Below are 26,593 nucleotides of genomic sequence, written 5' to 3'. Positions count from 1 at the left end.
TATTATGTTTGCCGAGCATTATTATATCAAATCAATGAATTATTTAATAATTGAAGGCAGATCATTAACCTCCTAAAACTGTAATTAATATTTAATTATAACTTTTTTATAATTTCAAATTAACATTTCCCTGAGACTCAGTTTTGTGTGCAATTCTCAATTATTTTTTAAAATGTAAAAAAATATATATAACGGTTAATCTAAATAAATATTCGTGTACAATGGCATTCATATCTATTAATCTAGTTTAATACTGTGACGTCTTAAAAATCATATTTTGTGCTGCAAATACTGATTTCACAAAAAACGTGAATACAAAACGCTATATATATATAAAAATATCATCGTTTGGTTGGTGATCAAATCCATCATATATTAGTTAGAATACGTTGTGATATTGAATAATTACAATTATTATGAAATTATTACAGTCGATTTCAATGACAATTTAAAATATTCCCTTACATTCAGATACTTTCATCCATATATATAATTCATATTTGATTATATAATTAATAAATATATATATATGACACTGTACCGAATGACTTTTTATTGTCAGTGATGAAATTAGTTTTCTTTTTATATTTAAAAAATATTTAATAAAAAATTATTCCCCAAATTAAAAAAAAATCGTACATATTGTACGGTGTGCATACATTATGATAATGTAAAACTGATCACATCAATGCTTATGCACAAGCATTCATCTAAAGCCAGTGTCAGACTAAATGAAAAATTATATTAGACTTTTTTTTTAAATAATAACTATACTTTAACGTTATCATAAATATTAATAAACTTTTGTGCTTTAAATATTCCATATCCTGAACTATTTACATAGATACCATCGTAACAGTGGCTTTAGACCAGTGCGATACTGTACACCTTAAGTGCTAATCATTCTGCTGCTATTAAATACTATGCTCTATGTACACCATAGTCGGTCGAATATATACCGCGTATGATTAAGACCATTCACATATATAAGATAAAAATATATACATTATCAAGGCTGATTAAAAGTCACGGGTAAATAACAGCCATACTGCGAAATTCGTGTTTACATTTAAGTGTATAGATTAAAGAAGCAAACCGAGTCAAACAATTCCCGTCGGCGAGACCCGAGACCACGACCGCAGTACACTAACTTACTCATATTTGATCCCAAGCACGATATAAAAAACGTTAAAATTGATTTTAGTCATTAAAACACTGAATCGGTACTCGTAGACAATACACAAGTATTTAAGTCGAAGATTTAAACGCGACGCACGTCGCGGAAGCTTCACAGCGAACCTACACGGACCACTTACGCACTAGGAGATACCTAAAATGTATAATAGGTACAAATAACGTCCTTACTAACCAGAAGGCAAAATTGGCACTTAAGACGAAGTTCGCTCCTTTCTTGATGAGTGTCTCGAGCAGAGAGAGCCCCGCGCGCTGCCCGGGCCCCGCGGGCCCCACGGGCCCCGAGGGCCCCGCGCGCGTGTCGCGCAGCGCGCCGCCGGGGAGCCTCGAGGGCCGCGGCTATGTGGGCGGCGAGTTGTTCTGTGTGGGGTTGTAGGGGTGATTCGAGTTGCGCAACACTGTGTACACACTGTCAACCTTGCTCAGTTTCTCGAAAAATGGTATCAAGTCCAAAAGTTCTGAATCTGTCATGTCGTCGAACCATGACGCGACAGGTACCTGGAAACAGAGATAACACAAATCGTCAGCGTTTGAATCGGAACGAGTAAGTTTCTCGAATGAAAATACCGTTGAACTGCTTGTGGTAACCGATTGAAATAGAACATATTGGAAATACGGTCGTCTCGTTTTATTTGGAACGAAACAGATAAAAGTTGGTGGTCCGACTTTGATTTGTTTTGTATGCCAATAATGAGTAATTGATTTGTTTAATTAGGATGAATAATTAATTAGTGTTGTGTTCAGTTTTTGTTGTTAAAAACATGTTAATTTACAATATATGCAACATTTCGTTTTCGTACCCTCTGTTTAGGTTTTATTCGCTTTTAGCTTTAAAGCTATCTATTACAAGATATTTCTAATGACATCAGCATATTTGACAATACAATACCAAGGGAACCTTCGTTTTACTTTTAAACAAATAGATTACATAGTTAGGGAAATCGCCATGCAACCACAGCGGTTACCACCTAATTAATCAGAACGAAACAATACGCTGAACAAACTTGTGAGATGTGGCACTTTTCAACGCAGAAATACAGAGCACAGAATTGTATCTTCTAAAGACGATCATCAGTAACGTCTTATCGAGTAAGATCAACAACCTCTAACCTTATACAAATTAATTAATGATTACTCACAGTCTAATATAAAAGTCCCATTACAATATAATTTTAACTTATTGAATAAGAATTATAATCGTTTCTCCAAAGGTACTATTTTTATTATTTTTTTGTAATACTAAACTATGGCAGTATCTTTAATTGGCATATAAATTGATACAGTAAGGTCACAAGTCTTAGGGTACTCACAGCGTTGTCCGGGTGGAATATGTATGAAGCGGGCGAGTTGTCGACGATGACGACTCGGCGCAAGTCGCGCCCGAGGCTATTGAGGTCTTTCACGTAGTTCCCGCGGTGGAACACGCAGCTGTCGCGGAAGAGTCGAGCGCGGAACACGCCCCATCTGAAGTAACAAAAATCATTCCTTTAAATATTTTATAAATAAATAAATAAATATGAGACATCACATACATTACTCTGATCCCAATGTAAGTAGCTAAAGCACTTGTGTTATGGAAAATCAGAAGTAACGAAGGTACCACAAACACCCAGACCTAAGACAACATAGAAAACTTATGGTAATCTACATCGACTCGGCCGGGAATCGAACCCTCAGAGTGGCGTACCCATGAAAACCGGTGTACACACCACTTGACCACGGAGGTCGTCAAATTTTAACATTCATGTTATTCTGATTTAGTGATGGTAACACAACATCGCATCGTGGTTGGCAGGTTATGAGAGCGGAATTAGCTTGACTGATCAATGGGATGACTGGACACAGGTGAGGTGACAGGAGGAATAAGAAGAAAAAAAGAGAGGAGAGCGGTGTGGTCAGAATCTGGGTTTAACGGGATTATCTTAAAAATTAAGGGTGATTGATTGTACAACTTCGAATTGTGCCGATTGAACCTATTATGTTAAAATAAAAGTATTAATATCTTATAGAACTGAGTTTGGATTTATAAAACTATTAATACAATAATAAAATGATTTAGTTAATAAGCGTTTTACTCATTTTAAAATTCGAATTTGTATTTTTATTGCTATGTTTTATTTTCTTAGTTTTAATTTTAATTTTGTTATAAATATTTTTTTCTTTGCATGCTGCGGTCTCCTATAAATAATCGAAGGAGCACATAACTTGTGTAACCCTTATACTGATTTATTTTAAGAATATGAGAAATATGAAACCTATAAATAAAATGTGTAAATATGCTTTTTTTTTTTAATTAATTATAATTTGTAGAAGACCTATAGATAGAACTAAGAATGACTTTCGCATTTAAACTAATAGTATAGATTTATTAGTACCAGTTAATGTCAAATATAATATTCTATCGTCAGTGATACTTATTATGTGTTTCCTATTTGAAAGAGCTGAGTTGAATGAGCCGGTGTCACCACCACAGGCACAAGGGACACATCTTAGTCCAAACCTTGATGAAATGGACCTGATGTCCAAACATTTGAAGATGTTGTTTGAAGTCTGTTTTAGTAATCCCTACAATGCACTATGACAACGTTCGCGGTGCAGTATAATTATTTTTCATTAAATATTTACACAGATGTTGATACAACAAGATAATGCCCAGTAACATTTGTGCACGCAAAGTTATATATACATAAACACACGTCGAACAAAGTTCAACAACGATTGCATTATAATTATGATAATACTGCTCATATAAATTTAAAAAAGTCGAGTCGTTTCTGTAATGCATAATGAAAGAAAACCTAAACTTTAGATTGATTCAAGAGGAACATGTTCATTGTACTGTACTATACATGTATATTAAAAAAAAACAAGAACTCTTAGACTCTTGTTCTTCGATCTATAAGTTGTTTATAAATCGTTATTGGGCATGTGAAGCCAGGGCGTGTGTAGGTACACGCCCCGGCTACACTAAGGTAATTAGTAAAGCATATTGGAGACATGAGACATGACATGAGAATTTTAACGGAGCGCTGTAGAAGTAGTCCTGAGTAGTAGTCAGTCCTCACTATTCCTACAGCATATAGATCACTTTACAACGAAATATTATGTAGATTTTTAACTACAAATAGCAGCAGGATAGTACTGTGTCAACACTAAGAACAACTAGTTCTTAGTGTTGACACAGTACCATACTGACACAAAAGCAACATACTACTATGTCCCACTCATTTTAAGGGGATGTTTTGAAGCTTATTCGATGCTGCTCATAAACGGGTTGGAGTACACGCGACCGAATACGAGATGAATAACTAAGGAAAAAACAATTCGTGCTCGGCTTTGAACTCTTCCATCTTCAATTCAGATTAACGTGTTACCATTGGCCCATCTCAATTTTCATGACACGAGATTACTGTTTCGTCATTGTCATTGTACCCTGTGACCTCTATTGATGACCAAGCGAAATCCGACCCTATTGTACATGACCCGTAATCATGTTATTTTTAATTAATAACATATATCTCTACATATTATTAAAAAGTCTTTCCACTATTGTCTAACGGCTATAGGTGCTTCAGTTCCAGACTTCGGTCTATTATTGAAAATGTTTCGATGGAAAAACGCAATAACCTTTTTTATAGGACAGACAGTCCTTTCCCAGTTTGAACCATGGTCCTCGAGTTCTGTGGCCTTATATCTAACTACTAGACCAATGAGATACCTTAAAAGTAGTACATATCAAAGTTCACCAAAACAAAAGTCTTTTACCCTCATTTTTTCAATCAACTTAAGTATTATCAACATAAACATTTGAATATTAGCAAAAACATGCAAATTCATATGATTTCGACAAATGATGGGTGCATTTCGACCACAGAGCGCTCATTCGTAAAAATAAACATACAATTAGCGGTGACATGCACTCCAGAAATCTCTCAATTAAAGGACCCTCTAATTTCAACAATTAGACGTTACGATTAAATGAGCATCTGCGGCTTTCAAATCGCGTACACATTTATTCGACCATTAGTTCTCACAACCCTTCACAAGAGGCCCGCATACTTAGCGATAAATGCTGTGAACAAAAGGCACTTCACGCCTTTCCCTCGACCTTTTAGTCTCGAACGATTTAGTTGCTCATTTTATGTAATCTCAATCATGTATACCATTTAAAAACACATCAAAGTCAAAACTACGATTATTTAAAAAAAATACGAGGATTTTTCGCGACAAATTCCTTGCTGCATTTGCACAATACGAAAGATAAGATACATACACAAATATATACATACGTCGTATGTAGTCGTAATTGCTATATGATAACGAACACTATTGATATAATTCATAATAAGTTACTCCATAGATTCGCTAAAAGGACTTCTATTGTTTAGGACTCATGATAATCCATTTAAGAATCGTACTTATTGTGTCTCGGTCAATACAAAATTGGGGTCATATCCCCGTTTGATATACTGGTATGAATTTGACATTGATTTGTAAGAGAACATTACATGACGCGTGTTTGATGCGGTACCGTCACGAGTTGGATTCGCTCATGACCATAAACAAGCGTAAATGTCGTGGTCTAGATTGACAATGATCTATATATTTAGCAACTGCGATAGTCTACTCGTGTATATTGTCCAATGACAATTTTTATAACTTAGAACCATTGGGTTCTTCAGGCTAAAAACTCTCAGTAGAAGCCCAAAATTTAGAATTTTGGCACTATAAACACTCCCCTGAAAACCTCTGAGCTCTATCCGGTCGTATCCTATTGCTTTCCCATCGTATTGTGAGAGTTAATGAATAATATACATAAGTTTGCGCACACAATCTAACACTATTATATATCTCGAACACTGAGCTGTTTTTGAGTGTGATTTTCAAAATCAAATGTAGAAAAAATATTAAGCTTGTGCATGTTTATTATAATAATGTTCTTAGAGAAAAATTTGCCTACAATAGTTGAAGAGCACTAAAATTTCCCTTGCACCATCCTTTTCAAGTAATAAGTACGTATTAATGCTAGTCACTCCCGTCCAAGTTTGAATCATTGTCCTCGAGTTCTGTAGCCTTATATCTAACTACTAGACCAACAAGACACCTTTAATGTAGGAGGTTTGTAGGTTGACCAAAACAAAACAGTTTTTTACCCTATTTTTTTCAATCGACTCTAGTGTTATCAACATAAACATTACAATATTAGGAAAAACAATTATATTGTTGTATGTTAACTTATGAGCAGAGATGGCCCAGTGGTTAGAACGCGTGCATCTTAACCGATGATTGCGGGTTCAAACCAAGGCAAGCACCGCTGATTCATGTGCTTAATTTGTCTTTATAATTCATCTCGTGCTCAGCGGTGAAGGAAAACATCGTGAGGAAACCTGCATGTAACAAATTTCATAGAAATTCTGCCACATGTGTATTCCACCAACCCGCATTGGAACAGCGTGGTGGAATATGTTCCAAACCTTCTCCTCAAAGGGAGAGGAGGCCTTTAGCCCAGCAGTGGGAATTTACAGGCTGTTGTTGTTGTATGTTACCTGTCTAGTAGATCAGCGACGGGATCCGCGTATTTCGCAAGCGACGCTGTGAATAACACGCATTCGTAGAGCTCGCCGCACCGCCGAAGGAACTCGTCTACGTGCGGCCGCTTCAGCACGTACACTTGGTGCACCGCTCCGTCGATCTCGACCGGCACCACGAAGTCAGCGTTGTTGATCGGCTGTCGACAAGGGAATACATTCGATCAAGGATTTCTCAAACGAAGAACATTATACAGCTTAGTTACATTCATAGCCTTTCAAACGTTCTTATAGAATAATAAATTCATAAACAACAACAATTTTTATATAATAATCTTTAGTAATGTTATAAATGTGAAAGTAACTCTGTCTGCTGTTTCACTACCAAATCAATGAACGGAATTTGATGAAATGTGGTATAAACTTCAAGGAAGGACATACCGTTTTTTGCCTAACACATGATAACCAAACCTCTAAAACGCAAAGCAAAGTCGCTGGCGATAACAGATCATTATTATAATTTTTTTTTAATGTGATACTTCACGCAAAAGTGTCAATATACTATATACTTGAATATTGGATGCAAGATTTTGATCCACCCCAGAAAGCGTCAATTTGAATATTATTTTTTTACTATAAATTATTATGTATTATTTAATTCAAAGCATATTATGTTAAAGTAAAATGAATATCGCTCCCTACTACTAATGTCGAGTAACGTAAAGGGTTTCGTCCGAAAACGTTCCTCGGACCGATCATTCATCGTCGTCCGGAAAGCATTAAAAATATATTAATAACAAATTAGTTTAAACGACGTATATAAATAGCCGAATGTAAATTACATACATCATATTTTTAAGATATGGTAATATATTTATGTGGGCGTGTGTTCGTGTAAGCTTCGCAAATATAACCAAAATTTATTTGCTAAATAAAAACAAGCATTTATGTATATCAACGATTCTGCAATGTTTAGAATGTGTACCTACGTCATTCATATATTATTCTCATTTACGATACTTCGACAAAAAACGAGGTAGATTTAATAATTCAATAGTATGCATTTTAATTGGCTGACTCAATGTTGTGGGAATCCCGCGAACAAGTTATGAACTTAGTAATTATAAGAATCATTAGCAACATAGAAAACAAAATACAATTTGTATTATGCAACTTATTGGTTTATTTATAATCAGCTACCTGTTCGAGCTTGTATATACTTAGGTTTTATATGAACAACTTTTAGGTTAGGCTATAAACATAAAAAAAATATCTCGTTTTTGTTCAGCTAAAAAGCTTGAAATTCATAGCGTTTATGTACTATAATATGCATGTATGCATTACATATTGTTAAAAAAACTCGAATCAATATCCCTTGAATATTTTAAAAGACTTAAGAGTACAGATAACGGGCTACGAATCAATTTTATAATGTGTAGAAATACTAGAACAATAAATCAAATTTAAGAATATATATTTTTTAAATATAACCAACTTTAAGTGACCCGCGTTAATTACATACCGCTCGACTTCTGAGCTTTGTATCGTAGACCTTAACTTTGCTCGATACACGAGCTGTCTATATGAAGTTCGGATTTGAGCGAAGTAATAATTGAACACTCTAGCTGTATATAATAGTTTCAAAAAACCTCACAAACACTAGTCACTGGTAGTTCGCGAATTTCGAGTTTATTTCCAAAGATTTTTTTATCTATTTCAATTCCTATGAAAGGTTTTGTTTTGATTTCAGTTCATTGTAAACTGATGAAACATTTTTAAAATAATTTTTTTCATGTCAAATACATTTACAAATATCCTTTATTAAATTTGAACAATTTTGGAAGCTCTTCAAAATGAAACTATAACCGATTTTCAACCGACTTCAAAAAGTTTTCAATTCGTCTGTATTTTTTTTTTGATTTGCATCTATCGTTCCATAGTCACTGGGACAATAACGTCTTACATCTTACATTTTACAGTTCAAACATTAGGCATAACTCTACATTTATTTCGATACTAATAAGCATTACCGTGTCTACACAAAGCAGTCTAGTTGATTTATGTGATAAGAATCGTGTCGATGTCTCAGTCGACATCTTTAACATTCCACGGCGCGTTTTGCTCCTTTGTTTGAAAAGGAAAACAATGACTGTGTGACAGAAATATATATCCCTTTTTATGATTCTTACTAGTAAAGCTTCATTTGTTTTATTGAATAAAGGCAAGCTTTTATAGCAAACAACGTGGAGATTCGCTAATCGACAATTTGCAATTTAATCTACGTACTTACTTTCAACATATAAGTAAAGTATCAGCCTGTAAATTTCTCACTGGTGAGATAAGGCCTTCTCTTCTATTAAGGAGAGGGTTGGTGGAATGCACATGTGGCAGAATTTCGATGAAATTAAACACATGCAGGTTTCCTCACGATGTTTTCCTTTACCACCGAGCACGAGATGAATTATAAACACAAATTAAGCACACATATATAGTGGTGCTTGCCTGGGTTTGAACCCGCAATCATCGGTAAAGATGCACACGTTCTAACCACTGGGCCATCTCAGCACATCTTTTCAACATATACTAATATTATAAATGCAAAAGTAAATCTGTCGGTTACATCTTACATATTACTAACTAGATTTAAACTAAATTGAAAAAAAGTTATTATGGTGAGTTTTTAAAACTAACAAACAATAACACATAGACAGTCACACACTCATATACGTAGACATACTTTTAATTTTGTTTCAAGTTAATTATACTGTTATAAAACTATGGCGAAACGAATTGATCGTACGTATACGTAATATTTTGGAACAGCGTAGTAGAATATGTTCCAAAACCCTCTCCTTAATGGAAGACGAGGCTTCAGTCCAGCAGTGCGAAATTTACGGACTTATTACTTTATATTGCAGAGGCAGGTCTCTGAACAAAATCACTAATCTTTATTAGTAACTTATTACATTTTGGTTATATATAGATTAAATTATATATATGTACAACTGAAACCATTAATAAGTTTTTATATCTACCTACTCAAGAGTATTAAAACAAAGCCGCTAATGACAATAAAGGCAATGAAAAAATTAAATTGTTGTAAGTAAGACATGACTAACTATGTATATTAGTTTTTGAATTCAAACATCAAAACCCATTATTCGAAAAATTGTTTCATACTTAAAAAATGTCAAGGTCAAATTGTATCATGTGTCCAAACAAAATCAATGCCACAACCTTGGCTAGCCTGAAAAGCTTATCATTCACTCACAATGACCGATAAATATCAATGGCGTAAAACTTAAAAGTGTTATTTCTGAAACGCTCAATAAAGTTATATTAGTAAATTAATTATTTGTCTGTTGGTTGATGATAGCCGATGGTTATACTGGCGATTAATTAGGTTTCAGTATTAAAACTAAGAGTGCTATCACACAAACAGACCATGTGTGATACTGGTCGATTATGAAACGTCAATCAAACACCAGTCAAAGATGAATCGATGTGGGCTCTCCGTCAATGTTGCTTAAAATGTATCGATATTTTTTCTTTCCGAATTTCAGATATCTCGATGTTCATTTCGATCAGATATCAGATTAATTATAAGCACTGGTCTTGTCAAACACTAGAGCAGGACACATTTGCTAATACCTAATTTCGTCATATTATAGATAGGAACATATCCACTGACATATAAATGTTTCAGATTGACAAAACCATTTATGAGCAGGAGACCCAAAAATATAATTATAACATTAACAAATAATTCCTATCTATATTAATGATATAATTCGGTACCAAAATATTAAAGGCAGGGCTGTTAAACTAAGGCTTCTAATTCCTTTATAAACAGCTGAATGTCATACCTACAGTATTAAATACATAATATATACAATGAATAATATTACAACTTAAACTGTCTGTTTTAACCTACTGCTGGGCAAATGTCAAATCTCCCAAATTTGGAGTTTGGTTCTGCAGCGCTACGATTGACAACTGACAATCTGTATATTTTATAATTTTCCTGAGCGCGTAATTTATTGATTATTTTTTCTAAATGTTCGACCAATTTGTAAATAAATAAGTAACACAACATACAGACTTAACTTCCCGAGCAAACAAATCGTGTTACTTACTGGGGCCTCACAGTAAGTGAATCTAAAAGACTCATTCATGACTGAATGTCAAATTAATTTGCAAACAAAATGTTGATTAAGCAACAACGATTACCAAAAACTGGCGCGAGTGGCAATGAATCTAAAATTGTTTAGAAAGGATTACACAGACATGCGATATGATATTTGAGATTTTTGCGACAAAATTCCAGTCGGGATGAAAACCTCGACGCCTGTCCCGAACATGTTAAGCCGAGGTCCGTTGTTAATAAGGCGTCGCGGCAAGATGACCGAACCTTGAGACCTCCGAAATAGCTTAATTTAAGCATATTATTTTGTTTTGTAAGCACGTAAAGGAAGGAATCAGTCCTTAATAATCTTGCTTTAATAAATATTAAGCAAGATTTTTCAACTAATTATAATTATATTAAAATAGTTTTAGAGTGATTTGAGTCTGAAAATCAGATGATTTTTAAAAAATGTTTTCTATTCCTCTCTCTCGTAACAACTTTCTTCAATTGTGTAAGCACTCAAGAATCCTAATACCGAACTAGCCGTGTCATTGAAGCAAATAGAATATTTCTAAAATGCCACTAAAAATAAGTTAGGGCGTAAGCAATCGTGATTTTCTAAGGCCATTTCATCTTAAGGAATCACACCCCATACTCGTAACAATGGTACAAAATTTCAAATCAATCAAGAACACACAAAATACAAACAAATTATAGCATTCATTTTTTACAATTAAGATATATAACATAAAAACCTTTTCCATCCAATTTCCTAACAGAAAAAAAATCGAAGATATAATTAACGAGAAGTATACAATCATCAAGACTAAGATCACGTACACGCCTTGTAACTATTTAAAAGTTTAACTACGCGATATATTTTTAGATACCTTACCTCGATAGCTGCTGAACCTAATTGCGAAATGGAATTGATCTTCTTGGTGATATTTTTAACATGAATAAATTTAATATTAAGTGGAATGAATGTAATATATTTATATGTAAAGAACTGCCCCGGTTCGCACGTTTCTAAAATTATCAGTGTTTCTACACTAAATTGTCCATGTAATGAATATAAAAAACCTTCTTCTCGAATCACTTTATCTATTAATAAAACCGCATCAAAATCCGTTGCGTAATTTAAAAGATTTAAACATACATAGGGATATAGGGAAAGAGAAAGCGACTCTGTTTTATTCTATATAATGATAAGGTAGGCGTGCAAAGTATTTTTCTTAATATATTTTTGGTGTAGCAAATGGACGAATTTACACGTGATTATGTTGCCAACGCTGCAATCTGTTTTCTACAGTATCTATCATCGTTAATCTAAACTAAACTAGCGATCTGTATGTATATGAGCTAGTTATTAGCGTAGTTATTTTGCTGTCAAGAATTTATGGGAATATCTCGAAGTTTAATAGTTAAGGCGCGTGATTCGAAAAGCAGTGATCAGATTATTTGGATCTGAGCCGCGTTCTGGTCGAAGGTATTGAGTGACAAGGCACGAGAAACCTTAACTTCTTTGTTTCAAAAGTTAGTGGAGTAATTGGTTTGCAATAGCGCCAATTTCTTTAGGCGGCGGTGACCACTTAAAATCAGATCACCCATTATTAATTATGATCGTATTATAAAATCAAAGCTGATCACACGACTGTCATTTAAAAGTGCACGATATATAAATATTGACAAGGAAAAGGCTTTACATATTAGACGCAAATTAACACTACGATGAGAAAAAATCTACATATCATACATGAATGTTAACGCTTAATATACACGCTAATATAATCTAAGAAACGCGCAGTTAAAGGAACACGAGGAAGCTACAATTAGAGTAAAATTCTTTAGTTAATCAGCACTAATTCTTATGCTCTCATTGCAAGTCTGCATGACTACTATAATCAGACTATATTATTAATACGATGTCTGTCTGTCTGTTACCTTACAACGACTATAAAGACATATAAGCCTGGACTTAAATAAGGACATAGATACATGAATTGCGGAATTTACGAGGATAATAAATTTGACGTGGTTGAAGTCGCAACCAACAATTACCAAGTTACCTACATAATAAATACAAACATGTATTTATAATATAATAGTGTGTATTACCGAGTTAGATACTTCACTATCTCACCTTAACATGAATAGTCGTTATAAAGAATGTTATCAAAAGCAATAAGTAACGGTACAGGGCACGTGAATGACACACTTACATCGATGGCCTATTTTCTCTTAAGAAGATTAATCCACCGAATGTTCCTTAACTTCAGACGAACGAGAATTTCATAATTCAATAGGTTTTGCAAAACCGACTAGCAGCAACTCATCTCGAGTTATAAAATTAAGAACATAAGTGTTGGTCGCGTTTGCTCGATATAAATCATTCATTCTCAGATATTCATTTAATATCTAGAAAACCTATAACATACCAGATTCGCAAAGATAATTAAGATTCACAGATATAGCGAATTATGTAACATATTTGGAGGAATAGGAATCATTCGAAGACACACATCAACGGGAAGATACCGTTATTCCAATTTCGTACTAACTCGATCCATTAACAGATCGGTTTAAGATTAACGTTCGAATTAAACGGAGTGTTACAACGTTCTACGTTACGATTTGAATCTAAGAAAAAATAAACAACAACGTTTCACAAAAATGTATTATATTCAACTTTACTTTTTTAAGATCGATCGAACTAAACAGATGTAAAGATTGAGCAACATACTTTACGCATTTAAACTTTAATAGGTAATCTAAATAGGTTTTATAGATAATGTGAAAAGAGAAATAAATACGAGGTGAACTATACAAACTGCCTTGGGCTAAAAAAAAAAAATCTACAGAGTAATCTAAAGACAGAACATTGCAAGGACATTTAGTTTTATTAATATAATTAGTCAAAGGATGTCTATGCTAAATACTTTATACGTTTATTCAATCAATTAGGGATTCATAGATTACCATGAATACATTCAAAAGAATAGCCAGAAAATTCTGAGTCATTGAAAAGTGTGTCAAATAAAAGACTCGATCTAATTCTCACGACTCAAAAACAATTCGAATTAAAAAATGATTCAACAATAACAAATAAGGTTTTCGGGTGCGATTTTATCGTACCTTCACATTCACGTCGAAAAACCCTGACCTTAGATGACGTATTTTCATTCATACTTTTAACTATAACAACGCGCAAGTGCGTGATATTGCGTTTTGAAACATACCAAAACACAATGGTTAGGGAATTGGTTAGAACCATTTCTATATAATTTCATACATAACACATTATTATGATTTTATTTTTGAGAGCGGAAAAGGTTACTGGTCGGTTAGAGAGCGTTACGGCTGTTATAAGAAAAAAAAAATGAAATCGAATGAAAAAATTTAAGTCCAATTTTCGATAAACTCGAATTCAAACTGAACACAAACGTGTACTATTTGAAATGAGTAAGTTACTCATCTACATTTGGCGCATAATGAAATCAAAACAAAACCTGCCATAGGTTTCGCAATTATTAAAAAAAATATTTCAAAGTTTCACGAGCGACCACTATTCTCTAGTAGTTATAATATATTTTCAAAAACACACATACAACAACCGATCACGTCAATATTAACTGAGAGTTTTACAAATAAAACATCGCGAGGAACCGAGCAATTTTAAAATAGTTTGGTGGAATATGCTCCAATCCTTTTAATCACGTCTTTTAATCCTTTAATACTTGAACAACACCTTAAAGAGTTTCAAGTATTGTCGTCTGGACATCAACAAATAATAAGTCCAAGCCTTATTTATCAATGTTTTATTGAAATGATCTTTAAATTTTTCAGTAGGCTCTATCGTACCATTTAGTTCCATTATCCCGTTATCCAGGCGCTTTAGCTAACGACGGTATGCTCTAATAATTACTTAGACAATGACAAAGGCGAGACGGGAACATATCTCGGCAACGCGACACATAATAGTTATAAATAACACTGCTATGTATTACAGTTAAAAGATTAATAAAAATAAATTTATTTCTATGTTAATTTGAAGTAATATTATAAATGCGAAATTGAGTTTGTTTATAGTATTTTCATGTATTAAACATTCAACCTATTTTTTGAATACACTGGTTGGTATGATTATTATCATGAAAATTTTCTAACACATTTTCAAGGACATAGTTGAATTAACCCATATACAAAAACAACAACAGCCTGTAAATTTCTCACTTCTGGCCTATGGGCTCCTCTCCCTTTGAGGAGAAATTCGGAACATATTCCACATAGCTGTTCCAATGAACCCGCATTGGTGGAATACACAGAATTTCTATGAAATAAGACACATGCATGTTTCCTCACATTCCTTCACCCCTGAGCACGAGATTAATTATAAACACAAATTAAGCACATCAATATTCAGTGCTGCTTGTTGCTTGGGTTTTAACCTGGAGTCATCAGTTAAGATGCACATTTTCTAACCACTGGGTCATCTTATCTCACTTAACACCTATCCTGATTGTTATTTGTATAATATGTTTATTATTATAGTAAATATTAAAAATATAAGAAACACAAATTTATCTATACTGTTTGTGATGAGATTATTTTCCATGATTAAAATATTTGCATACAATGATTATTTTTAAATATAGAATCATTATTAATCAATTATGTACTTCTAAATGAACAACTGCTTCAATTAAATGTTTTACTTTCCCTAAAGGGTAACAATTCAATATTGCAACATTTGCATATTTCTTATCAATAATAATATTGCCATTGATTTAATGTTGACAAGGAGAACCAAAACAATACTGAATGGATACAGTTCTGAAGGTCATCAAGATAGATAAAGATAAAAATAATTTATCATTCCGTCAGAACAAAACCACTGAGTTACACACATTCGTAAGAATCAAGCATAACATGCAATCAAATTGTTAATAATTTTGATAAAGGTGCATTAAAATCATCAAGGTTATACCAAAACAGGTAAATTACAGAAAAAACATGTGTCGGTGACGTTAATAATCAACAATTCATAATTTTGATGTAGAGACATTCATTATTTTATATCTTCCACAACCTTTAATGGTCAACCGTAAAAGGTGTTTTCAAAATTAAACAATTGGATCTTGAGATCAACACATTCAAATAAAAAAACACTGTGTGATGTGTCACTTGGACAATGAATATAGATATCAAATTTTACATATGTGTTTATAAAATTAATGTTAATGTTTTAAGACAGCGATTTTGAATTTTTACATTAGAACATAATTTGAAAGTATTTGCATGGAACTAATAAAAACAAACAATTAAAATGAGACCTAGAATGTGTGTATGATATTGTTTAAGAGAGAAATAGTAGAATATGCAAAAGTTATTCATAATATAATATGTTTTACAAGATGATAAGAAATGTTTATTTGCTAGTTTAAGCTATAACAGTTTAAATATTATATTTTGTATATAAATAGATGTTTCACAGTCAACTATCTTGAATGAACTGTAAAAACCATGATATAAATTTATATGATTAAGCTGGCAAATATTTGTCAACATATTATAAAATTATAAAGTGATTATTTATGTAACGTAATTGTGGCGCACGTTACATGTTTCATCCATTTTTAAATAATTTCAACATAAAATACTAAATTTCTAACATAGGTTATCGGATGTCATCTGTCATTTGACTTTGACAACCATTTCTAAGGCTATGTTTATGCATAATTTAAAAATACCGCTAAATTTGACATTTAAAATAAAAATGCACTTTTTATGCATTATGCGTTCCTGACCTAATTGTGATTTATTATCTTTATATTATCTTTGAGATGATCTTTGACATTTGTCTAAGACCTCACTTTCCTTCCGCCTTTTAAGTCGAAATGTGACGCTAAATTATTTTCAAAGTTTTTGTAACTTTTATTTGGTTTAAACTATTGAATATTGTTGAAAATTGAAGTTTTAAGGCACGATATGTCTTAATTTAAACGATTGGAAGTAAATCCATGTCGGATTACAAAAATTATTTTGGATATTTGTCGCCTCGTGGTAAGTCGAAAAACTTTCTTCGAAATTTGAATTAATTTCAATTGTTCGGTTTCGTAACAACGATTGTGGTTATTTACAGGGAATTTTTAGAATATTTCCCATGATGCATTTTGTTATTTTGGAAAATAACCGGGATTGACCGGGTAAGTTGGTTGAATTATTAAAGTGAAACTATAGATTTTCGAAATTCGTGTTAGGTTCTAATTAGAATTGTTTCTCTTTTGCAGTTATTTTCAATGGTTATTTTCAACAGTTTATTTTCAATTGGTATTTTTCTACCATTATTTTCTACAGTTATTTTCTACAACTGTATTATCGTGGATTATTCCTCGGAATTATTTTCTTTGGCTGTATCTTCGAGGGGATTATTTTCAACGCTTTTCGAAGAACTTATGAACTTTATTTCTTTGGATATTTTGAAGATAAAATTTTAGAAACCGTAAAGGAAGTGAAAACTTTATAACATTTATTTAACTTCTGGATTTCGGTATGTAATTTTTACATATTTATTTTTACCGCAATTTTGGAACTTCGTGGGATTTAGTATACATTTTATAATCTTATGAAAATTTGGCATTCAAACTTTTTTTTTTTAAAAATAATTTTTATACATTGTTGTAACTTTATTTACACCTAATTCTAATAATTTATATTTGAATATTTTTTTTTTGGAGAAACTTTTGATAACATAACTTAGTCTAACTTTAAAATATTTTTTGTCAACTTTGAAAAATTTACAATTTATAATATTTAATTAAATTTAATGTATTTTAAATGGATGTAAACATCCAGGCGCCCGATTTTGTTACTCTTTAAATTTAAGATATTACAATTGTTAAAATTAATTTTTTATATTCTATTCTTGTGAATAAATTAATTGATAACATAGATTTGCCTTTTTTGTAAATCTACTTGTAATGTTGAAGGGTTATTTAACTGACTTCCGGAGCACTTTCTTTCGAGGATTTGTTTAATTTAAAAACCTTGTCCAGCTCTACCGCATTTTTAGTTTACCTCGAAGAAAGTTAACATTTTTAAAATTTAAATTTATTTTTAGTCAATTAATTATTACAATTGACACCCCCTTCCAAATTTTATATTACAATTGGCGCCCGAACAGGGACTTGAATTACAATTACTGCTCTTGTTTAGTATTGAATATGTACTATGTATTTACATATGTATAATTTTTGTTAGAATCATTTTGTACTAAATACTAATGTTAAGTATTTATGTAATTTGAATGCCAAGTTTATAACTTTTTTATGTTTTGAAGTAAAGCTTTTCGTTCCATTATCAATTCTATTCTAGGACATAACCATGACTGACAGAGATGAATTAACTCTTAAACCATCTATTGATGATAGCGGTGATAAAAATTTAACTCCTAATGTAATTAATGTAGAACATTCTCAGATGTTAGAGACGAATATTTCTCAGGCGAAGCCTTCTGCTTCTAATGATTTAGTAGACTTGTCGGCAGACTTGCCACAATTTTTTAGCAACACTTTATCTATAAATAATAAACAACCTCAATACTATAAGCGAGTAGATTTGTCTAAGTTTAAATATAAATTTAATGGTAAAACGTGCATACGAGAATTTTTGTTAACATTTGAAGAATACTGTGTGAGTCGAGATATTAGTGATGACCAAATATTGCCATGCTTTACTGAAGTAGTTACTGACATTGCTCTTAAGTGGTTTAGATCTATACGTGGTTCACTTAATTCTTGGAAACATCTTAAATTAGAATTATTAAAGCGTTTTGACAAACTAGATTTTGATTATCAACTTGAATATAATTTAAGAATTAGAAAACAAAAACAAACTGAAACTTTATCAGATTTTATTATTGAAATTGTAGATATTTCAAATAGACTAACTTATCCCTTATCTGAACATACTTTATTAGAAATACTGAAACATAACATGCTGCCTAGCTACTCTATTCATTTGGTAGGTCGTTCAATAAATTCTGTTGATGATTTAGTAAAACTTTCAAAACAGATTGATGAATTTCGCATATTAAATAATAAACATAGTTATAATAACTCAGATTTCAAAACTAAGCATATTAATTCAGTTCAAACATTAACTTGTTTAAAATGTAAAGAAATTGGACATACTTATAAACAGTGTAAAAAGATTCCAGGCACTATATGTTTTAAATGTGGTAAATTAAATGTTATCACTAAATTTTGCAATAATTGTACCCTTCCAAAAAACGAGTAAGGTTTTGTCAGACACAGGTCCTTAATAAAGAATCAGTTGATCTGACAAATATTAAAATTTCTAGACCAAATGTTTCGGAAATTCGTGAAGACTTCTCTAATTGGTGTAATTATTTAAAACTATTTTTCTCAATGAATAAATTTGCTCCCATTTTGTTTACTAAAAATAGTGACACACGTCCATTTTTAAAATTTCAAGTTTGTGGTAAATCATTTACAGGTTTATTAGACAGTGGTGCTAATAAAAGTGTACTAGGTTGTAATAGTCACTTGCAATTCCTCAATTTAGGATTCAAACTTAAGACTAGTAGTTACAGAGCTTGTACTGCTGATGGTAGCTCACAAGACGTTTTAGGTACTATAGATATTCCAATTACTTGTGACAATGTAACTCGCATTGTAGAATTCATGGTAGTTCCTTCACTAAATCCAGATATAATTCTAGGATTCGATTTTTGGCTCGCATTTAATTTAGCTCATGAACTATTTAAAAATATAACTTTTGAAAATAAGAATTCAATAATTGTAAATTCTGTAACTTCTGTAGTTAAACTTTCTTCTTCTGAAAAAGAACAATTAAATAGTATTATAAAACTTTTTGAAGAAATTTCTTATGAAAAGAAAGGTTTAGGTTTAACACATTTAACTAAGCATAAAATTATAACTGTTGGTGAACCTATTAAACAACGTTATTGGCCTATTAGTCCTGCTAAACAAAAAGAACTTTATGATGAAGTTCAAGTTTTGCTTAGGGATGGTATTATTCAACCTTCTAAATCTCCTTGGTGCTCTCCAGTATTAGCTGTCACAAAAAAAGATGGTGGTATAAGACTATGTTTAGATTCTAGAAAATTAAATTCAGTCACTATTAAAGATGCATATCCTTTACCTTACACGTCGCGAATTTTGGATAATTTGCGTGGTGCTAAGTATATCACAGCAATCGATTTGTCTAAAGCTTTTTTGCAAATTCCTTTAGAAGAATCTTCCAGAGAGAAGACTGCTTTCGTAATTCCTGGAAAGGGATTATTCGAATTCGTTCGTATGCCCTTCGGTTTAACTAATGCTCCCGCTGAACTACAAAGATTAGTAGACAAACTTTTTGGTGTAGAATTTGATTCTAATGTATTTGTATATTTAGATGACTTAATAGCTATCTCTAGTGATTTTCAAACTCATTTAACTCTTTTAAGTAAAATTTATCATAAATTAAAAGATGCTGGTTTAACTATTAATTTGAAAAAATGTGAATTTTGTAAAGAACGTCTATGTTATTTAGGCTACGTTGTCGATAGCAATGGTTTACATACAGATCCTTCTAAGTTGTCTGTAATAGAAAATTTTCCTCGTCCTACAACTGTAAAACAAGTACGTAGTTTTCTTGGTATGTGTTCATATTATCGTAGATTCATAGAAAAATTTGCTGATATTGCTACTCCTTTAACTAATCTAACTCGCGGTAGTCGAAATAGTAAGCGTGCCGTAGAATGGAATTCAGATTGCGAAACCTCTTTTATAAAACTTAAACAAGCATTATTAACAGCTCCTGTATTAATTTGTCCAGATTTTAACAAATCATTTTTTCTGCATTGTGATGCTAGCTCTTATGCTATTGGTAGTGTATTATGTCAAAAAGATGATGAAGATAATCAACATCCTGTTGCATTTTATTCTAGAACATTTAATAAATGTGAAATTAATTATAGTACTACTGAAAAAGAACTTCTTGCTATATTAGATTCTATCGAACATTTTAGACCGTATATTGAAGGAATGGAATTTACTGTGATAACAGATCATGCTAGTTTAAAGTGGTTATTACGCTTAAATAATCCAAGCGGACGCTTAGCGCGTTGGGCTGCTCGTATATCTCAATTTACTTTTAATATAATTCATAAAAAAGGTAATTTACATGTTGTACCTGATACTTTATCTCGTATTCAAATTAATGCTATTGATATTCCATCACAGATAACCCATCCTGATGAAGAAATTGAAGATCCTTGGTATAAAAATATATTTATAGGTTGTCAAAAATTTCCCTTAAGATATAAAAATTATAGAGTTGAAAACAAAGTTCTCTATAGATTTTGTAAACCCAAATTTCAATTGCAAAGTAATTTAGCGTGGAAAATTGTTATTCCAAAAGAAAATGTAATAGATACTATTCGTAATAATCATGATTCATTAGATTCAAGTCACTTAGGTATTCATAAAACTTTAAATAAGTTAAAAATTCACTATTATTGGCCTAATATGTTTAAAGATGTAAAAGATTATATTTCAAATTGTGAAACTTGTAAAGCTTATAAGCACTCAAATGCTCCACCTTTTGGTATAATGACGAATCAAAAGATTGTTTCTCAACCTATGGTTATGCTATCTATTGATATAGTTGGTCCATTGCCAAAATCATATTCTGGACACAGATATATTTGCACAGTATTAGATGTATTTTCAAAGTATTGTTGGTTAAATCCATTATGTAATGCTACCACAAAATCCATATGTAGATTTTTAGAAAAGGATATTTTTCTCAAATTTGGTTGTCCAAAAATCATAATTTGTGATAATGGTACTCAATTTACTTCTAAACATTTTGTACAATTTTTGAAAAGCTTTAACATAAATAAAATATTTTATAACACTTTATATACACCTCAAAATAATCCAGTTGAACGTTATCATAAAACGTTAGAAACTTGCATAGCATGATTTGTTCATGATGATCATAGAACTTGGTCAAAATTTTTATGTCATGTTCAATTAGCTTTGAATAGCAGTATTAATTTAGCTACTGAATTTACTCCCAATTTTCTTATGTTTGGTCGTGAAGTTATAATTGATGCTTCATTACATCGTTTTAGTAATTCATTTACAAATTTGAATGAACTCGAATTTGGTAATCGTCGAACTTATGCACAAAGTTTAGATTCCTTAAGTTCAATTTTCAATTTAGTAACCAAATCTTTATTTAAAGCTTATAAAAAGAATGCTTTATATTATAATAAAGGAAGGAAAGTCATTTCCTATGAGTCAGGTGATATAGTTTGGAGAAGAAATTTCATCTTGTCTAATGCTTCTCAATATTTTTCGGCTAAACTTGCTCCTAAGTTTATAAAATCTCAAATAATAGAGAAAATTTCTGATAATGTTTATATATTAAAAGATTTAGAGAAAGGTACTGTTGGTCGTTATCATATTAAAGATATTATTAAAATATAGTTTTGGATTAACTCTAAAATATTTTGTAGAGTTATATTTAGATTTGGGTTATTGAGGCATTTGTTAGAGATGATTGAATGAGATGTATGAAAGAATTGGCCTCAAAGATTTTGATAGATGATAGTATGATAGGATTCCCACTCTAGTATGTTTTCTACAAATATATTTTTGCTAAATTTAACTTAGGACATTTTGGATTCCATATAAAAGTAATTCCGAATATTTCTTTTGACTCATAAGATCTTATACATTTTTTTGTAATATTTTTTGAATATTGTTTTTACAATATTTTTGTGTTTATACTTTTGTATTCGATTATTGACTATTACTTTAGTCCAGCTTGGTTTTGACTTTGTTTTGGATATTCCAATTTTGTGAATTTTCCAATAACACATTTTTGAAACAATTGTTGGTTATTTTGTTCTGTGCTCGGAAAGCTGGTGGAGTTGAGCCGGTCACAGACATATTTTTTGGTAACTTTGTTCTGTGCTCGGTAAACTGGTGGTGTTGAGCCCGTCACAGACACCCATTTTTGGAAGTTTTGTTTACCTGTGTTCGAAAAGCTGATGGTGTAGAGTCGGTCACAGATAGAACTATTTTTGTATGCTCTCGTGTTCGGAAAGTCGTATTGAGTTGCGTCGGCCACGTTAGTCATATCTTTTGTTTTTAATTGAAACCATTTTGAGGTTGGTGTTCTTGGTATGCCAATTAGTGTATATTCCGTAGACCCAACATTTTATATAAAAAAAAAAATAATGAATATATTTTCCATCTTTCGAGTAAGGTAATACTTTATAATTTCCTACTCTAAATGAAACAAGTTTTATTAGACAGCTCATTGCTTTCGAGTGAGGCTATATTGAGTCCTCATCTCCAAAGTTAAGTTGTTTGATAATTACTTATACTTATCACATTTTCTGAATAGAGTTAAGTTAGACAACTTTTTGCTTTCGAGTGAGACTATATTAGAGTTCTCATCTCTAGGGTAGTGTTTAGCTAATACTTTTGTTTAGAATTGTTTAGAAATAACTTTTGTTACAGTTTGGTATGGTTTGTTGTTTTCCGTATTTTTTCTAACTTTTGTAGAGTTACTATTTGTGATGTCACTCTAATATTTTGATTGATAGAGTCGGTCTCTACCTCTTTTGTAGAGTCGAATAAAAGAGTCTCTCAGGTTGAGCTCCTCTTTTATTTTTTGGTTGGGGGGTAATGTAACGTAATTGTGGCGCACGTTACATGTTTCATCCATTTTTAAATAATTTCAACATAAAATACTAAATTTCTAACATAGGTTATCGGATGTCATCTGTCATTTGACTTTGACAACCATTTCTAAGGCTATGTTTATGCATAATTTAAAAATACCGCTAAATTTGACATTTAAAATAAAAATGCACTTTTTATGCATTATGCGTTCCTGACCTAATTGTGATTTATTATCTTTATATTATCTTTGAGATGATCTTTGACATTTGTCTAAGACCTCACTTTCCTTCCGCCTTTTAAGTCGAAATGTGACGCTAAATTATTTTCAAAGTTTTTGTAACTTTTATTTGGTTTAAACTATTGAATATTGTTGAAAATTGAAGTTTTAAGGCACGATATGTCTTAATTTAAACGATTGGAAGTAAATCCATGTCGGATTACAAAAATTATTTTGGATATTTGTCGCCTCGTGGTAAGTCGAAAAACTTTCTTCGAAATTTGAATTAATTTCAATTGTTCGGTTTCGTAACAACGATTGTGGTTATTTACAGGGAATTTTTAGAATATTTCCCATGATGCATTTTGTTATTTTGGAAAATAACCGGGATTGACCGGGTAAGTTGGTTGAATTATTAAAGTGAAACTATAGATTTTCGAAATTCGTGTTAGGTTCTAATTAGAATTGTTTCTCTTTTGCAGTTATTTTCAATGGTTATTTTCAACAGTTTATTTTCAATTGGTATTTTTCTACCATTATTTTCTACAGTTATTTTCTACAACTGTATTATCGTGGATTATTCCTCGGAATTATTTTCTTTGGCTGTATCTTCGAGGGGATTATTTTCAACGCTTTTCGAAGAACTTATGAACTTTATTTCTTTGGATATTTTGAAGATAAAATTTTAGAAACCGTAAAGGAAGTGAAAACTTTATAACATTTATTTAACTTCTGGATTTCGGTATGTAATTTTTACATATTTATTTTTACCGCAATTTTGAAATTTCGTGGGATTTAGTATACATTTTATAATCTTATGAAAATTTGGCATTCAAACTTTTTTTTTTTAAAAATAATTTTTATACATTGTTGTAACTTTATTTACACCTAATTCTAATAATTTATATTTGAATATTTTTTTTTTGGAGAAACTTTTGATAACATAACTTAGTCTAACTTTAAAATATTTTTTGTCAACTTTGAAAAATTTACAATTTATAATATTTAATTAAATTTAATGTATTTTAAATGGATGTAAACATCCAGGCGCCCGATTTTGTTACTCTTTAAATTTAAGATATTACAATTGTTAAAATTAATTTTTTATATTCTATTCTTGTGAATAAATTAATTGATAACATAGATTTGCCTTTTTTGTAAATCTACTTGTAATGTTGAAGGGTTATTTAACTGACTTCCGGAGCACTTTCTTTCGAGGATTTGTTTAATTTAAAAACCTTGTCCAGCTCTACCGCATTTTTAGTTTACCTCGAAGAAAGTTAACATTTTTAAAATTTAAATTTATTTTTAGTCAATTAATTATTACAATTGACACCCCCTTCCAAATTTTATATTACATTTATAAAACCATAAAAAATAAATAAAGACATACCTTAAATGAGCTGTGTACTAGTGTTTCATCAAGGTCAATAACCATACATTTTTTATGCATATCCTGATGTCTTACTGGTGGCAGTAATGGTCGTGCTGCATGGTCTGACATAACCAGGAGCGGGGGCGAAGCCCTGCCATCGATACTGTTTGTGCCATTGCCACCGGGTGGGCCCTTTCCCCGCCCGCCTCGCCAACAACACAGCAGAGATCGTAAAAACCCTCCACTCCCATTCGACTTCTTGCTCCCCAATGGGGTGGAGCCTGATACTGGTGTTCCATCACCGTCGTTATGCTGTGCACCGGGAGGCGATCCTATAACAAACATTTAACGTCAACAGAGCACACGCGGAAACTCACTTGTTAATATGTGTAGGTTTGACGAGGAGACAAACTCTCTCAAGGTTGCTTGCAAGAATGTTATCACAGCAACACGTTTCAATTGTTTACCTCAGCTCGGTTCTCACGATTTACACAATTCAAGGATAAGGTGCTTCACAATCCAGCCATTAGGAATCGTTCACAATCAGTAAATATATTAGTCTCAAATAGAGGTAACATTATACGTTCTAAATTGATGGCAGTAGGTAACAGGTGTAACTGAGTTTGGCTTTACCTCTGTCGGATCCATAGTTGTTTAATTGTTCGTCATCCCGTGACACTTGAGTTATAATGGACGATGCGTCCATTTAAACATTTGTTTTGAGCCCTTTTAGAAATGGCAACGACGTTTATATAAAACTTTAACACCATAAAACTATTTTTTATCTCCCTTCTTTTTTTACAAAATGGCAGGCTGGCGCTGGACAAATACCAACTTTGAGCGCCGCCAACATAATATTTACATGATTCTGCCTCTCTTTTTAATGCGCTGGGTTTATATGAACTAGAAAGAAACGTCAATATATCGGTATTTCTAATTGTATGTTACTACCACTGTCAACAGCCAAAAATAGGTAACTGTGGTGCCACAGATATTTATACATTTTGTATTGCGAGTTAATACACTAGTTATAAAAAGGTAAATAAAAACATCAAAAGTTACTTATGCTTGCAGTCATGAATTTTTAATGGGATAAATAACTACACCATATAAATATTTTGAAAATATTGTTTTTTTCAATCATTATTGATAATAAAATAAAAAAATCAGTTTGAATAGGAATTAAATTTGAATAAAGTGTATCGATAATAATATCGACTGATAAATGTTATACTACAAGTAAAACTTAGAGCTTTTAGACAGGTTGTAATTTCTCGGCAGAGAAACGGTTACCTACTTTACCTTTTACGCGTACAGTATTTGTAATTAAAATGAATTAAGCGACTTGTCTGTAAAACAAAACTGACATAAGCAGCATAGAAATTTTGTTAAGTAAATGGTGAAAGACTTAAAATAATGAATACA

General features: G+C 31.7%; 1 protein-coding gene across 1 annotated transcript; it reads right to left on the bottom strand.

The window, feature by feature from the left end:
* Positions 1 to 595: 595 nt before the first annotated feature.
* On the bottom strand, positions 596 to 26,034 carry LOC124531449 (carboxy-terminal domain RNA polymerase II polypeptide A small phosphatase 1). The gene is made up of 5 exons (XM_047106035.1): positions 25,802 to 26,034; positions 25,187 to 25,500; positions 6,741 to 6,922; positions 2,505 to 2,658; positions 596 to 1,692 (listed from the first exon to the last, which is right to left on the bottom strand). The coding sequence occupies exons 1-5, from the start codon at positions 25,872 to 25,874 to the stop codon at positions 1,534 to 1,536; spliced, it is 882 nt and encodes a 293-aa protein (XP_046961991.1). The 5' UTR covers positions 25,875 to 26,034; the 3' UTR covers positions 596 to 1,533.
* Positions 26,035 to 26,593: the final 559 nt, after the last annotated feature.

This window comes from Vanessa cardui, chromosome 7 (genome assembly GCF_905220365.1).
Source record: "Vanessa cardui chromosome 7, ilVanCard2.1, whole genome shotgun sequence".
Taxonomy (NCBI): Eukaryota; Metazoa; Arthropoda; class Insecta; order Lepidoptera; family Nymphalidae; genus Vanessa; species Vanessa cardui.
Note: the sequence above shows the minus strand (reverse complement) of the source record. Positions and strands in the feature narration are given on the sequence as shown.